At 40.2% G+C, this 17,941-nt stretch overlaps 1 protein-coding gene across 1 annotated transcript in view; it reads left to right on the top strand.

Annotated features, from left to right (window-relative positions):
• LOC118361578 (golgin subfamily A member 7B-like) overlaps positions 1 to 17,941 on the top strand; it is a 57,081-nt gene that overhangs the window by 29,763 nt on the left and 9,377 nt on the right. The window contains exon 4 of the mRNA XM_035741617.2: positions 9,159 to 9,260. Within this exon, the coding sequence (XP_035597510.1) occupies positions 9,159 to 9,260 (102 nt within the window). The remainder of the gene's footprint in view (positions 1 to 9,158; positions 9,261 to 17,941) is intronic.

A 17,941-nucleotide genomic window follows, 5' to 3' on the forward strand; every position in this document is an offset into this window, starting at 1 on the left:
TGACCCCTGGCAAAGCCTCCACCACACGCCCCATTAGCTAAGAGTTCCTTGGGGTGGTGTCATTGATGATGAAAACAAGGTCACCAGGACTGAAGTTTCTCTTAGTTTTGTTCCACTTGTTCCGGTCCTGCATGAGTGGAAGATACTCCCTGATCCATCTCTTCCAGAAGAGGTCAGTGATATATTGTACTTGCTTCCATCTCCTTCGTGAGTATAGGTTGCTTCTCTGCAATAGTCCTGGTGGCAGGACTGGCTTTGCTTTCAGCTGGAGCAGATGGTTCGGAGTCAGGGGTTCTAGATCATTAGGGTCATTTGTTACAGTTGTAATTGGTCTGTCGTTCATAATCGCCTCAACTTCACACAATGTCAAGATCTAGGGGTCTTAACAAAATAATAAAAAACGATGCGCTATCACCATCAAGTATTCTCACGGCTTGCTAGAACATTGTGAACTGCAGTGGCATAGTGGTCTAAGCAGTGCGCTCTGGCTCTGCACCATGGAAAATAAGAGCACCTCCAACCAGCTGCCCACTGCAATGAGGCTAGGAAACACTGTCACCACCAATAAATCCATGATAATCGAGAATTTCAATAAGCATTTCTCTGCGGCTGGCCATGCTTTCCTCCTGGCTACCCCAACCCCAGCCAACAGCTCCGCACCACCCACAGCAACTTGTCAAAGTCTCCCCAGCTTCTCATTCACCCAAATCCAGATAGCTGATGTTCTGAAAGAGCTGCAAAACCCATGGACCCATGAAAATCAGCTGGGCTAGACAATCTGGACCCTTTTTTCTAAAACTATCCGCCGCCATTGTTACAACCCCTATTACTAGTCTGTTCAACCTCTCTTTCGTATCGTCCGAGATCCTAAAGATTGGAAAGCTGACACGGTCATCCCCCTTTTCAAAGGGGGTGACACTCTAGACCCAAACTGTTACAGATCTATATCCTGCCCTTCCTTTCTAAAGTCTTCGAAACCCAAGATAACAAACACCCGTGACCAGCTCGGATCTCACTAACCATTTCTAATCCCACCGTACCTTCTCCGAGGTGAAATCAGGTTTCCGAGCTGGTCACGGGTGCACCTCAGCCACGCTCAAGGTACTAAATGATATCATAACAGCCATCGATGAAAGACAGTACTGTGCAGCCGTCTTCATCGACCTGGCCAAGGCTTTCGACTCTGTCAATCACCATATTCTTATTGGCAGACTCAACAGCCTTGGTTTCTCAAATGACTGCCTCGTCTGGTTCACCGACTACTTCTCAGGGTTCAGTTTGTCAAATCAGAGGGCGTTTTTCCCGGACCTCTGGCAGTCTCTATGGGGGCACTGGGCCGACTCTTTTCTCTGTATATGTCAATAATGTTGCTCTTGCTGCGGGTGATTCCTTGATCCAGCTCACCCTTCTTTGGACACTGTGTTAATAAACCTCGAAACGAGCTTCAATCCCATACAACACTCCTTCCGTGGCCTCCAACTGCTCTTAAACGTAAGTAAAACTAAATGCATGCTCTTCAACCGATTGCTGCCCACCCGTCTCGCATCACTACTCTGGATGGTTCTGACTTAGAAAATTCAAAATTAAATCTAGAATCGGCTTCCTATTTCGCAACAAAGCATCCTTCACTCACGCTGCCAAACATACCCTCGTAAAACTGACTATCCTACCGATCCTTGACTTTGGCGATGTTGTTTACAAAATAACCTCCAACACTCCACTCAGCAAATTGGATGCAGTCTATCACAGTGCCGTTTTGTCACCAAAGCCCCATATACCACCCACCACTACGACCTGTATGCTCTGTACCCAATGGCTCCAGGTCATCTATGAGTCTTTGCTAGGTAAGGATCAACCTTATCTCAGCTCACTGGTCACCATAACAACACCCAACCGTAGCACTCGCTCCAGGAGGTATCTCACTGGTCATCCCCAAAGCCAACACCTTCCAGTTCTCTGCTGTCAATGACTGGAACGAATTGCAAAAATCGCTGAAGTTGGAGACTTACATCTCCCTCACTAACTTTAAGCATTAGCTATCTGAGCAGCTTACCAATCGCTGCAGCTGTACACAGCCCATCTGCAGATAGCCCATACAACTACCTACCTCATATCCATATTGTTTTTATTTACTTTTTTTGCTCTGTTTTGCACACCAGTATTTCTACTTGCACATCATCATCTGCACATCTATCACTCCAGTGTTCATTTGCTAAATTGTAATTACTTTGCTACTATTGGCCTATTTATTGCCTTACCTCCTTACTCCATTTGCACACACTGTATATAGATTTTTATATTGTGTTATTGACTGTACTTTTGTTTATCCCATGTGTTACTTTGTGTTGTTGTTTTTGTCGCACTGCTTTGCTTGATCTTGGCCAGGTCGCAGTTGTAAATGAGAACTTGTTCTCAACTGGCCTACCTGGTCAAATAAAGGTGAAATATATATTTTTTTTAAATTCCATGCTGTTATTGATGTCACGTTAGCGTAGCATCTTAGCGTAGCATCTTCGTTAACATGCTACGCTAACCTAACATCGATCACAGCGGCTGGATTGCTTATGCAGCACTCCATGCTCCTGTGGGCAGTTACAATGCTGATGGGCCATGCTTCTGCTGACTTCAATCTAACAATGTCTCAGTTTGATCAGGCTCTATGGGGTTTTATATACACTGTGAGACCAAGGTGAGTTGATCAGAGAGGTTCTGTCACGCACACGCACACACCCCACTCACACACGAAAATACACACATACTGGTAGCCTTGTGTTTGTGAGGAGCAAGATTATTTGAACTAATTTGACATTGAGAGTGCCAATGTAGCGTCAGTATTGGGTGACACTAAGAACAGTTGGTCTAAAGGCTGGTATCTTATGGGCATGGGAAGTTCACATGAAACACTGAGACATTCTGCTAAAGAGAAAGGGGTAGGGATCACAGAATGGACGTGTCAGAAATGCCTCACCTCTTCAGAGGTGTGAACTGTAGCATGGTGAAGCATACAGTTGAATTACAACTGTTCTGACATGCTGCATTTGTCTGTATGGCTAGTTTGCATTGTGCAAGTGCACAGCAATTGCTGACTCTTGAAGTAAGCAAGTTTTATTGTGACGTCCACCTACAGGTGTTCTATCTTAATTTGATCACTTTGTTGCAGCAGGAAATGGAAATTATAGTATTGAAGATTTAAAAAACCTTCTCAAGTGTGTAATTTCCACTTTAAAATGTCAGACTTGATATATCCTAACTAAAATTGTATTCACTCCATACAAAAATATACATTTATTATAATCCACATAAAATTCACAATTTCTGTTGCTGCATGAATATTTTCCTGCTGTAAGAAACTGGTCAAATTAAGATAGCACGTGTACTAAGGTTTGACTGGTTACCAATACGAGTTTGGAAACCTGCCATTTGACGCAGGGAAATAAACTGAATTGGTTCAATAACCTGAATTAGTTATGAGTGTCGGCTGAGAGAACATTGTTTTTTGTAGTTGTTCTGACACGCTATGCGTAATCAGTGTGCTTTGATGACAAAGATGTTGATCTAGACCGTGGGTAGTCCTGGGAATCTGTCCACTCATACATGCTCACTGGTGTGTGGCCTCTTATCAGCTGGACACACGTATACATCACACACACACACACACACACACACACACACACACACACACACACACACACACACACACACACACACACACACACACACACACACACACACACACACACACACACACACACACACACACACACATTCAGCCAAAGGCTCTGTGATAAGGTCTGATTGAGCCTCTGATACACTATGTTGCCTTCAGCTGTCCACTGCTTTGTGTGTGTGTGTGTGTGTGTGTGTGTGTTTGCGTGCGTGTGTGTGTCATACAGCTGGCACCTGGGTGCCGGTGGGCATGGACAGCCCTTCCAACCATAACATGGCTTTTGTGTGTGTTCCGTCAAAGCGAATGACAGGCACAAACACAACTGATGAAGGGATTAATCTTTCTCTTGATGTCCCTACGGTCACATGCACACACAAACACACGCACTGATTAATCCTCTCCTCAGCTGTGTGTGCATGTGTGTGTGTGTGTGTGTGTGTGTGTGTGTGTGTGTGTTAGTAGGTCAGACAGAGCAAGACGTTAAAGAGATCAAAAAGTCCCAGCCTGGCCCTCTTCGCTATTTCTCACACACAACTTTCATCTCCATGTTTCTGTAATGTTCTCATAAACGTTCTTTCACACAGCAAATCGAGACACACAGAAGTCATCTCTATGTATGTTTCTGTTTGTTTTTTAAAGCATTTTTGGATCAAAACCATGCAAAAGTACTGGAAGGGAATCAAGACATGCATTGCCATTCAGGTTTGAGCCAAGCAGAAGTGTGCTCTGTGCTCTCCTTCCATGTCATTTTAAGATAATATATTTGTCAGATAAGATATGTGCAACATGGAGATCTCGAGATCATATTGGCCATGTGAGGAAAGTTGTTTATTTATACTAGATTTGATAAAATCTCAGTAAATGACAGATGACTGATGATAAAGATAATGTATACCCAGCCAGGAATACTTACTGTGTGTGTGTGGGTGCGTCTATGAGCATGTATGTGCATGCATGATCTGTGTGTGTTAACACTAGAACAGCCTGGCCTTTCAGTTTATAAGTACCCACTAGAGAATGTTGCTGGGTGTCCCCTTTAGCATGCAGTATGCATCAGATGCATATCAACCCGCAAGGTGCAGCAAACATACAGTTGAAGTCGGAAGTTTACATACACTTAGGTTGGAGTTATTAAAACGCGTTTTTCAACCACTCCACAAATTTCTTGTTAAAAAAACTATTTTTGGCAAGTCGGGTTAGGACATCTACTTTGTGCATGACACAAGTAATTTTTCCAACAATTGTTTACAGACAGATCATTTCACTTATAATTCACTTGTAAAACAATTCCAGTGGGTCAGAAGTTTACATACACTCATTTGACTGTGCCTTTAAACAGCTTGGAAAATTCCAGAAAATTATGTCATGGCTTTAGAAGCTTCTGATAGGCTAATTGACATCATTTGAGTCAATTTGACTTGTACCTGTGGATGTATTTCAAGGCCTACCTTCAAACTCAGTGCCTCTTTGCTTGGCATCATGGGAAAATCTAAAGAAATCAGCCAAAACCTCAGAAAAGAAATTGTAGACCTCCACAAGTGTGGTTCATCCTTGGGAGCAATTTCCAAATTCCTGAAGGTACCACGTTCATCTGTACATACAATAGTACACAAGTATAAACACCATGGACCCACGCAGCCATCATACCGCTCAGGAAGGAGACGCGTTCTGTCTCCTAGAGATTAACGTACTTTGGTGCGAAAAGTGCAAATCAATCCCAGAACAACAGCAAAGGACCTTGTGAAGATGCTGGAGATAACGGGTACAAAAGTATCTCTATCCACAGTAATATGAGTCCTATATTGACATATCCTGAAAGGCCGCTCAGCAAAGAAGAAGCCACTGCTCAAAAAACGCCATAAAAAAGCACATCGGGACAAAGATCGTACTTTTTGGAGAAATGTCCTCTGGTCTGATGAAACAAAAATAGAACAGTTTGGCCATAATAACCATCGTTATGTTTGGAGGAAAAAGGTGGAGGCTTGCAAGCCGAAGAACACCATCCCAACCGTGAAGCACGGGGGTGGGAGCATCATGTTGTGGGGGTGCTTTGCTGCAGGAGGGGCTGGTGCACTTCACAAAATAGATGGCATCATGAGGAGGGGAAATAATGTGGATATATTGAAGCAACATCTCAAGACATCAGTCAGGAAGTTAAAGCTTGGTCGCAAATGGGTCTTCCAAATGTACAATGACTCCAAGCATACTTCCAAAGTTGTGGCAAAATGGCTTAAGGACAACAAAGTTAAGGTATTCGAGTGGCCATCACAAAGCCTTGACCTCAATCCTATATAAAAATGTGTGGACAGAACTGAGAGAATGTGTGCGAGCAAGGAGGCCTTACAGGAGGAATGGGACAAAATTCACCCAACTTATTGTGGGAAGCTTGTAGAAGGCTACCCGAAACGTTTGACCCAAGTTAATACATTTAAAGGAAATGCTACCAAATACTAATTGAGTGTATGTAAACTTCTGACCCACTGGGAATGTGATGAAAGAAACAAAAGCTGAAATAAATCATTCTCTCTACTATTATTCTGACATTTCACATTCTTAAAATTAAGTGGTGATCCTAACTGACCTAAAACAGGGAATTTTTATAGGATAAAATGTCAGGAATTGTGAAAAACTGAGTTTAAATGTATTTGGCTAAGATGAATGTAAAATCCCGACTTCAATGCTTGATAATTAGTGCATAAACTATTATAAAGGATTAATTGCATGAAGAAATATTTGTGGAAATATATCCCAAAATGAATAATAATAATTTAAAAAGTCCCGTTACAGATTCTTTTGACAAATTGAAACAAATAATAATATAATAATATAACTAGCCAGGTGGACAGTTGAAATTATTTGCTGTTTTCCTAAATAAAACCACCAGTGCATAAACAATTGTAAAGGATGATTTTAGAAAATAAATGGCATATTTTATTTTTATGTTTATTATTTTACTTGTTTTTGCTTAATAGCCAGAGTGGTCATGTGCTGAATGCATGGACAGCGTGGATATTCTTTAAAAAAGTTAAATTTGGAAATAGAGCTGCACCTCTTGATTTATGAGGATTATTTGACTAAGGTATGTAATAGAAACTGCAGAATATGCTCTTTCTGGTACTATATTGAAATCAAAATGTTTTACTTACATGAGATTCGATAAAGTGATGATCCTTTCCCTGCATCTGTAAATTACAGATCTCTTCATATACAATTTGATAGGCCTGATAGTGTCACCCATTAGATTATTGTCCATGTAATCTTGTCTATAGGCTAACTCTTATTATGTGTGAAATGAGTTTTTGTATAGTTTAGGTGTATTTTCGATGGGCCGGCTGTGCAGGCTGACTGGCTTCATTTGTTTCCCGCTCATCAAGTTGGACAGAGTCAAGGATACAGTATGTTTTGCATTATTCTAAAGGCCTACTGTAACACATAGCATGTTTTAAATTAAATGAGTAAGTTACAGTGAATAAAACGAATTATTAACATGAGCGCCAATGCTGATGTATAGGCATAACACAAACTCATCATTACACTATTGTTGTTTTAAATTAAATCAACCTCTTCACCCTCTTTATCATTCAGTTATGCCTCATTTAAATTGGATTGTAAAGTAACTTGCACATTTATTGCCCATCCATCCATTTGTTATTCATTCAGTGGGCTAGCATCGTTTCCTTCGCTGGATAGAGTCAATGATATGTGTTGCATTATTCTAAAGGCCTACTGCAACATGTAGCATGTTTTTGTTTCCCTTACAATACATTTGATTAGTAATAGAGTTATAGTAAATAAAACAGTCACTAACAGCTTATTTGTACAAAGTAAAATGTAAAAGAGAATGGTATCAACCGCCATGACGCGCAGTCAAATTATTGTCGTTCTAAATTAAGTCAACCTCTTCACCCTCCTTATCATTCAGTTAGGCCTAATTTAAATTCAATTGTGAAGTAAGGTGCACAATTATCGCCCTTTGCTGATCCTCAACACTGGGGCCCCTCAGGGGTGTGTGCTTAGTCCCCTCCTATACTCCCTGTTCACCCATGACTGCGTGGCCAAACATGACTCCAACACCATCATTAAGTTTGCTGATGACACAACAGTAGGCCTGATCACCGACAACGATGAGACAGCCTATAGGGAGGAGGACAGAGACCTGGCAGTGTGGTGCCAGGATAACAACCTCTCCCTCAATGTGAGCAAGACAAAGGAGCTGATCGTGGACTACAGGAAAATGCGGGCCAAACAGGCCTCCATTAACATCAACGGGGCTGTAGTGGAGCGGGTCGAGAGTTTCAAGTTCCTTGGTGTCCACATAACCAACAAACTAACATGGTCCAAGCACACCAAGCCAGATGTGAATAGGGCACGACGAAACCTATTCCCCCTCAGGAGACAGAAAAGATTTGGCATGGGTCCTCAGATCCTCAAAGGTTTTAGAGCTGTACCATCGAAAGCATCCTGACGGGTTGCATCAGCTAAAGAAATGGCTTCCAATTCTATTTGCATGGAATGCTGCTGCTACTCTCTGTTATTATCTATGCATAGTCTCTTTAATAACTCTACCTACATGTACATATTACCTCGACCCCGGTGCCCCTGCACATTGACTCTGTATCGGTACCCCCTGTATATAGCCCCGGTATTGTTTTATTTACTGCTGCTCTTTAATGATTTGTTATTCTTATCTCTTTAAAACTCTATTGTTGGTTTAAGGGCTTGTAAGTAAGCATTTAACTGTAACGTCTACTACACCTGTTGTATTCAGCGCATCTGACAAATAACATTTGTTTGATTTTGATTTGATTTAACAACCCAGTAACTAGCCTTGCATAAGCCTTGGCAGGAGCAGGAGCTTATCTCCTGTTTCTGTAGCGTGAGGCAGCTGATGTACAAGTACACCCTTTGGACAGGAAGCAGGGCCCAGGAAGTTCAACCAAACACTGCATACAGTTCATCCAAAAATGGGAATTACACTGACAAAAGGGCATCTCAACAATTACCAACCAATGTCTCAAAATTATGGACCAAAGCTTTTAAATGGAAAAGAGAGAAATGTTTAGAAAAGTTCAAATGGTGAAAAACTCTGAGTCTTCAATTCTGATTTCTCTAACTCATTGGGTCTCACTCAACATGAGTTCTTTGGAAGTGTGTGTTAGAATAACGTAGTGTCCTTAGAGCATAATAGAAATACACTGGGTTTTGCTTATGTTTGTGCTTTAGACTGGATAGAGACAAGCAGCTGTAGACAGAAAGACAAGCAGACATAGACAGAAAGAATTAGTGCAAGTCATTTCTTCTATCCATAATTTATTCCACTCTGTGGGGCACATGAGGGGGAGGGTAAAGAGGGGTGCAAATGCAAAAGCAAGGGGCAGGGATTTATAGCCTTGTCCTCATTTCACCTCTTACATATTTTATTCTAAGCAACATCCTCTCCATCTCTCTCTCTTCTCCCTCTGCCTCTTTCTCTTTCCCCTCACTCTATCAGGTATTGAAGAAGATCTCAGGGTATATCCAGGAACAGAATGAGAAGATCTACGCTCCCAGAGGTCTGCTACTGACCGATCCTGTTGAGAGAGGCATGAGAGTCGTATCCTTTTTGAGAAATATATTGATCTATTGTCACGGCAGGTCTTCTTACCAAAAGTTAGCGATTTGATTATAGAGGTTAAGGTTAGGTGTCTTACAAGACATAGATTTCCTTAAAGTTGACTGCTGGTGATTAAAGTGACTAGGCAAAGCCTCGTAGAGTAAAAGTTTAGAGGGTTAGGGCGACTTCAGTGTGGTTGTAGCTCACTAAAGATAGTTTTAGTTTTATTAAGACCTTGTTTTTCTTCATCCTTTTCTCCCTCCTGGCCCTGCTCTCTCCTCTTAGGCCTCATTTATAACCGTTGCATAAATGTAACACTATTGTACATTTCTGATAAGACTGCTTACGCACAAAAATATTGAGTTTTATAAACTTGGCACACCCCGTACATACACGTGCCCGTTATAAATCAAGTCCTGTCGTACATTATAATTCCAGTTGAATAACGCCCATAATTCACCTTTTATGGTGACAAATAATGCCCTTATTTGCTGTATACTTTGGAAGTATTGGAATTAGGGCAATACAGTATCTAGGGGAAATAGCAATGGCAAACTTTATCAAATATCTGTGGCGGCAGAATGTTTTTTTAAAAGTGACATTTGCTGTTTCTGACCGTTTCTGCAAGACAAAATCAATTGCAAATAGTTGTGGACCTGTAAACAGATCGCTTGAATGCAATAATGTTTTGCATTCACTTTTTTTCACTGAATCTACATTAGCTTATCTATTTACTACTGTGTCTTGGGTCCAGTTAAATGAGAGATTAGACGAATGGTAGCCTATACTAACTTGCTGTAGGCCAATAGGTTATTTTGTGAGTGGTCTATGAAACCATGAAAGTCAGAAAAGATGAAGAATTTATTCTACAATGATCATGGAAATGTAATACTCCAATATTTCACAATAATGCCTTGCGATCTGAAGGGCAGCCTTTTGCATCCTCCCAATGCTCCAACTGTGGGAACTGCACCCTTGCCGATATCATGTACAGTAATGGTTTGAGAACATTCCTACATTTGAAAGATACATACACATTACCAGGCAACTCCTTTTTTCTTTCCAATTATGGGATTTATAAATAAACTATATGGGCTCTGTCGTAGAAATTCTAATCAAAGGGAAGAGAGACTGCAGATTCTTTCAAACAGCACTTTATTATAAGATTTGCAAAAATTTAACAGTTAACAACGCACTAAAACAGTTGTGCAGTTAAGGCTCAACGAACAGTGTCTGTTCTCAGCTTTTATAGAGAAGCACATGCTTTTTGTAGACGTGGCAGTCAGCAGATAGTGTGTAAAAGGCAATTAGTTGTCTGTGCAGATTTAAGATAGCACAAGGTTGATAGCCTGAGGTCTGAACCGTCTAACTGCATTCACAAAAACACTATAATGTGCTCCTTTCTGCAAGTTTCCATACATGTGACTTTCTGTAGATAGTAAACCCACGGGATGTCACATGCTGCGGTCACACCCAAACTGACCTTAGCTATACGCCCAGTCTTATGACTAAGTCCCACAAAGTTTATATCAGGTTAGAAAGACACAAGCATATAACAAGAGACTATTCTTTAAGCTGTAAAACAAGGAATAGCATGACTAATTATGTAATTTCCCATGGCAGCTCTTGAAAGGACTGATCTCTATGATATATAAACAACTTTTGGAAAGCTCATATTCTGAGCTAGCCATTAAAAAAGTATGGTTCACAGACCTAATTGAATCTGAAACACCCTTTAACTGGAAAATAATATTTAAAAAATGACCTTGGCATCCCCTAATCCAAACCAGAACCTTATATATTTTTAGTTCGTTCACAGACTGTATTTATACTGACTAAAAATATAAACGCAATATGCAACAATTTGAAAGATTTTACTTAGTTACAGTTCATATGTAACTCACCACAAGGATTTGGTCTTATGTAGCAACATTTCAACATTTCAAATTGTGTTTTTTACATTGGATAAAAGTAGAGGCTACAAAATGCTATATCATACACTTTTTTGAGGAATAATGGGAAAGTAATTCTGCTTTGAAATTGATAAACTTGTAAACTCACTTTTGAAAAAATGGCCTTTGAATGATTTGGTATCTAGTGAAGAGCTCTTTGGCTACACCCATTCAGCATTGTTCGCACCCTCTTAAGCTTTAGCCCCACCCATCTCGTTTCACTCTTGGAGTGTTCAGAGCGCACACTTGACGCTCTGGCCAATGATTTGTTTACCTCTGGATAACATGAAAGAGCCTAACCAGCTCTGCTGGCAACAATTTCATTGCGCTTTTTTTGCCGACGTTTACTGACACACGCCATATTCAACGGGTGTTGTACACTTTAGTGTAAGACATGTAGCTAACTAGCGAGCAAGGTAAACAATGAAGCTAGCTAGGTAAACAACGTGTAAGATCACGCACTTCACATAACGTTAGCTAACGAGCCAGACAGATAATGTTAGCTAGTTAAACAACAATGTAATTAGTGCCAAATCATGTTGTTACTACCCTGCATGAATCTGCTGGAAGCTAACCAACCAGGTTCAATGTTAGCTAGCTGACATTAGGCTCTAACTAGCAACGCAAATGGCTCTTGGATACGAATAATAACGTCATATGCGTAACCTTAGCTAGGAGGCCAGCCGGCTAACGTTAGCTAGCTAGCTAACAGTACACTTTAGCTTAAGACATGTAGCTAGCTAGCTAGGTAAACAATGAACCTAGCTAGGTAAACAATGTGTAAGATCACACATGTCACATTAAGTAACGCTAGCTAGGGAGCCAGCCAGCTAATGTTAGCTAGCTAGCTAACAGGACACTTTAGCTTGAAATGAAACCACTTTCTGTCAAAATTACAAACGTGTAATATCTGAAAATGTAGCTAGCTAGACTATCTTACCCGTATATATATATCATCAAGCATGATGGATGTGTCTCCCTTTCACGGATGCCATGCCACGTTTGCCCTTAGTTTGAAGATGTAATCCAGAGACAGATGTTGTCTCCATCTCTTTAGCTATCAAATTCAAAACTTGATCCTCCAGGTGGAGAGTGACAGTTATTCAGCTCCACTGCACGATACATTTGAAAAAAAGCTTACCCAACACAGACTGACCAGCTCAAATAGACATAAGCCTTCTATATGGCAGACCAATCCAAACTCCTCTCTCGGCATGCACACTCATTAATGTCAGACAATCATGACTAGTGGTAAGGCTTGTAATTTAAAGATTGTATTTGTATTTACAGATGGCATTAAAGTTGTTATTAAGGCACATGATAGTTCACATGTTCCAGAAGGCATTTCTGCCAAAAAACGCATTTTGATTAAAAAATATATATAATTAAAATGGCTCTCCTTTGAAGTCATGACTTGCGACATACACCTAGTTTTCTGAAATGGGTACGTATGAGGAAATCAGTCAACTGAAATTAATTTGGCCCTAATCTATGGATATCACATGACTAGTATTACAGATATGCATCTGTTGGTCACAGATACCTTTAAAAAAAATGGGCCTCACAATGGGCCTCAGGATCTCATCACAGTATTTCTGTGCATTCAACTTGATAAAATCATCGATAAAACATCGATAAAATGCAACTGTGTTTGTTGTCCTGCCTACCCATACCATAACCACACCGCCACCATTGGGCACCCTGTTCACAACGCTGACATCAGCAAACCGCTCGCCACACGACTACACACTTGGTCTACTGATGTGAGGCCGGTTGGATGTACTGCCAAATTCCCTAAAATGACATTGGAGTCAGTTTATGGTAGAGAATGAACATTAAATTATCTGGCAACAGCTCTGGTGGACATTCCTGCAGTCAGAATGCCAATTGCACACTCCTTCAAAACTTGAGATATCTGTGGCATTGTGTTGTGTGACAAAACTGCACATTTTAGAGTGGCTTTTTATTGTCCCCAGCACAAGGGGCATCTGTGTAATGATCATGCTGTTTAATAAGATTATTGATATGCCACACCTGTCAGGTGGATGGATTATCTTGTCAATGGAGAAATTCTCACTAACAGGGATGTAAACACATTTGTGCTCAAAATTAGAGCAAATTAAGATTTCTTTTGCATATGAACAATTTCTGAGATCTTTTATTTCAGCTCATGAAACATGGGACCAACACTGTGTATGTAATCATGTTGCGTTTTGGTAAAATACCAAGGAAATGCTTTACTATGAAATTAGCCCCAACTGTTGTCTGTGTCCCCTAAATCAGGTAGGTATATTCCTTCATGATGTGGGAGTGCCCTGCAGTTTGTGTCTTCAGAAAGTATTTACACTCTTTGACATTTTCCACATTTTGTTGTTAGATGTTGTGTCACTGGCCTATACATACTGGCCCATAATGTCAAAGTGGAATTATGTTTTTAGAAATGTTTACAAATTATTTAAAAATTAAAAGCTAAAATGTCTTGAGTCAATAAGTATTCGAGCCCTTTGTTATGGCAAGCTTAAATAAGTTCAGAAGTAAAAATGTTCTTAACAAGTCACACAATAGGTTACATGGACTCTACGTGCAATAATAGTGTTTAACATGATTTTTGAACGATTACCTCATCTCTGTACCCCACAAAGACAAGGGAGGTTTTCCAATACCTCGCAAAGAATGGCACCTATTGGTAGATGGGTAAAAAAAACAGACATTGAATATCCCTTTGAGTATTGTGAAATGATAAATTACACTTTGGTGTATCAATACATGGTGTCATGTATTGTCGTGTATCAATACACCCAGTCATTACAAAGATACAGATGTCCTTCCTAACTCAGTTGCCAGAGAGGAAGGAAACTGCTCAGGGATTTCACCATGAGGCCAATGGTGACTTTTAACCAGTTACAGAGTTTAATGGCTGTGATAGTAGAAAACTGAGGATTGATCAATAACATTGTAGTTACTCCGCAATACTAACCTAAATGAGAAAGTGAATAGAAGGAAGCCTGTACAGAATGGAGCAAACACTGACACGGAAAATAATCACCCACAACCAACATGGGGAAAACAGGCTACCTAAGTATGATTCTCAATCAGAGACAACAATCGACAGCTGCCTCTGATTGAGAACCATACCAGGCCAAACACAGAAATACAACATAGAAAAAAGAACATAGACTACCCACCCCAACTCACGCCCTGACCAAACCAACACAAATACATAATAAAGGAACTAAGGTCAGAACGTGACATGCAATAAGGCACTAAAGTAAAACTGCATAAAATGTGCTGAAGAAATTAACTTTATGTTTTGAAAACAATGTGTTTTGTTTGGGGAAAATCCAAAACAATCCATCACTGATTACCACTCTTCATATTTTCAAGCATGGTGGTGGTTGCATCATGTTATGGGTATGCATACCCATAACTAGGGATTTTTGGGGGATAAAAAGAATATAGCGAAGCATAGGCAAAATCCTAGAAATTCACCTTTGAGCAGGACAATAACCTAAAACACCACACCAAATATGGAGTTGCTTACCAAGACGACATTGAATGTTCCTGAGTGAGTGGTTTAGTTACAGTTTTGACTTAAACAGGCTTGAAAATCTATAGCAAGACTTGAAACTGGCTGTGTACCAATGATCAACAACCAAATTGACAGAGCTTGAAGAATGTTTTAAATAATTATGTGCAAATATTGTACAATCCAGGAATGCAAAAACTTACCCAGAAAAACACATCTGTAATCGCTGCCAAAGGTGATTCTAACATGTATTGTTTCAAGGGTGTGAATACTTATATGAATTAGATATTTCTGTATTTTTTTTTGTTGTAAATGTGCAACATTTTCTAAAAACATGTTGTTACTTTGTTATTATGGGGTATTGTGTGTAGATGGGTGAGAAAACAATCAATTGAATACATTTTGAATTCAGGATGTAACACAACAAAATGTATAATAAGTTTGTAAAGCGTGCATACTGGCGGTAGAGAAATCAGGCGCAGGAGAGCAAAGACTGTGTTACAAGGGCGCAGTTTAATGATAAAAATCACAGTGGAACAAAAATCATATAAACAATGGGACAAAACCCCAGACATAACGTGCACAAGCACTTATAAAAAAACAATACCGGACAAGGACATGTGGGGAACAGAGGGTTAAATACACAACATGTAATTGATGGAATTGAAACCAGGTGTGTGGGAAGACAAGACAAGACAAATGGAAAATGAAAGGTGGATCGGCGATGGCTAGAATACCGGTGACGTCGACCGCAGAACGTCGCCGAACAAGGAGAGGGACTGACTTTGGAGGTAGTCGTGACAAAGTTTAAGGATAAATCCAATTTAATTTACAGTGTTAAATGACACCATGACACTTTTTTGTGAACAAATGTTTCATTTTGGTGTTATAATAAGGTTGGTAGCAACATGGAAAATCGCTGTGGAAATCTGTTTCAGCTCATGTCAACTACAAAATCCACAGTTCAATGCTCTCTATGAGCTGACTGGCTAGCTAGCTAGATAGATAGCAAACATACCTACACACAATAATTCAAAAGACTATATCAGCATCTAACGCTAACGTTAGTTAGCTGTAAAATTGCCTAAACAAACAGCATTATCAATTTAGGAGTTTACAATCTCGCCATGTTGAACCTGTAGATGTGACTTACAGAGTGGAGTCTAACATTCACAATGGTGATTCTGGGACAAGGAGCTCTATCCTTCAAGGATTAAATGGGAGTCTATTGGGCATTAGACCAAACATTATCACAAATTTCGTCAACAAGAAGTACAATATTACAAACATTTTCTGAGATGTGCGATAATTAATTTGCTATCTGTTGTATCATATAGCTTTGGAATCATGACATTACATACTATCGAGGAAAATAAGCATGTTTCTCAACATACAGTATACACTGTATGAGAAGGGATTGCGTGGCGATTAGCTTTGCAACTGCATGATGCAGCATGACAACGTGGACGCAATTGGTCGACAGTCTGCTGGATGGGGTAAGTCGCTCTGGATAAGAGCGTCTGCTAAATGACTTAAATGTAAATGTAAATGTGTATACGTTCCTTCATTCATTGGATTCCTATCTCCTTCCTATAATATCTCTGACAACTCCAACATGCAAAGCACCCTGGACTAAAAAGGCAGATTCATAGGAAAAATGTTCTAGACCCTCAGTTAAATGACAAATTTCTTGAGATAGGAATATTGCAAAAATATGATCAATGGCTCATTTGAGAAAAGACATCCTCCCGAGTATTGAAATCTGTATGAAAGACGGTTTCACGATTTAAAAGTTGTATTCCTATTAACTTCCAGTGTAGTGAGGCGACTTTATCACGGTGCTACGAAATACCAGATTTCTGCCTGCTTGAACACCAATAACTCAGATACACATGAAAACATATATTTACACAGGGAATCAATAGAATATCACTCAGAGATGCACAAACATCGAATCAACCAATCAAATGTATATATAAAGCCCTTTTTACATCAGCCGATGTCACAAAGTGCTATACAAATCAAATGTATTTATATAGCCCTTCGTACATCAGCTGATATCTCAAAGTGCTGTACAGAAACCCAGCCTAAAACCCCAAACAGCAAGCAATGCAGGTCTAGAAGCACGGTGGCTAGGAAAAACTCCAGAGAAAGGCAGGAACCTAGGAAGAAACCTAGGGAGGAACCAGGCCTCTTCTAGCTGTGCCGGGTTGAGATTATAACAGGACATGGCCAAGATGTTCAAACGTTCATAGATGACCAGCAGGGTCAAATCACAGTTGTTGTAGAGTGTGCAACAAGTCAGCACCTCAGGAGTAAATGTCAGTTGGCTTTTCATAGCCGAGCATTCAGAGTTAGAGACAGGTCAGGGTTCCATGGGCAGGCAGACAGAACAGTTGAAACTGGAGCAGCAGCACGACCAGGTGGACTGGGGACAGCAAGGAGTCATCAGGCCAGGTAGTCCCGAGGCATGGTCCCAGTGCTCAGGTCCTCCAGGAGAGGAGGGAGAAAGAATTAAAGGGAACATACTTAAATTCACACAGGACAACGGATAACACAGGAAAAATAGTCCAGACATAACAGCAGTAACGGCAGTTATTAACCCACTGTTCCTAGGCTGTCATTGAAAATAAGAATTTGTTCTTAAAAACCTCTTAGGGATGATGCGGAATGTAGTTCCAGTGCAGGAACATCAATCAGCGGAAATTTCAGAGCGCCACCTATAGTTTTCGATAAAACTCAAACTTTCATTAAAACACACATGCAAGGTACTGAATTATAGCTACACTCGTTGTGAATCTAGCCACCGAGTCAGATTTGTAAAATGCTTTTTGGCGAAAGCATGAGAAGCTATTATCTGACAGCATGCACCCCCCAAAATAGCTGAACGACACCTAAACAAAAGATTTTGCGGTAGCCGGCGCTACACAAAACGCAGAAATAAAATATAAAACATTCATTACCTTTGACGAGCTTCTTTGTTGGCACTCCTATATATTCCATAAACATCACAATTGGGTCTTTTCCCCGATTAAATCCGTCATTGTATAGCCAAAATGTCATTTTATGAAGGCCAGTCTGATCCAGGAAAATTCCCCCTTACAAGACGCAACGTCACTTTTTAAAATTACAAAAGTTGCCTATAAACTTTTACAAATCACTTCAAACTACTTTTCTAAACCAACTTTAGGTATTAATAAATG

This window comes from Oncorhynchus keta, chromosome 2 (genome assembly GCF_023373465.1).
Source record: "Oncorhynchus keta strain PuntledgeMale-10-30-2019 chromosome 2, Oket_V2, whole genome shotgun sequence".
Lineage (NCBI taxonomy): Eukaryota > Metazoa > Chordata > Actinopteri > Salmoniformes > Salmonidae > Oncorhynchus > Oncorhynchus keta.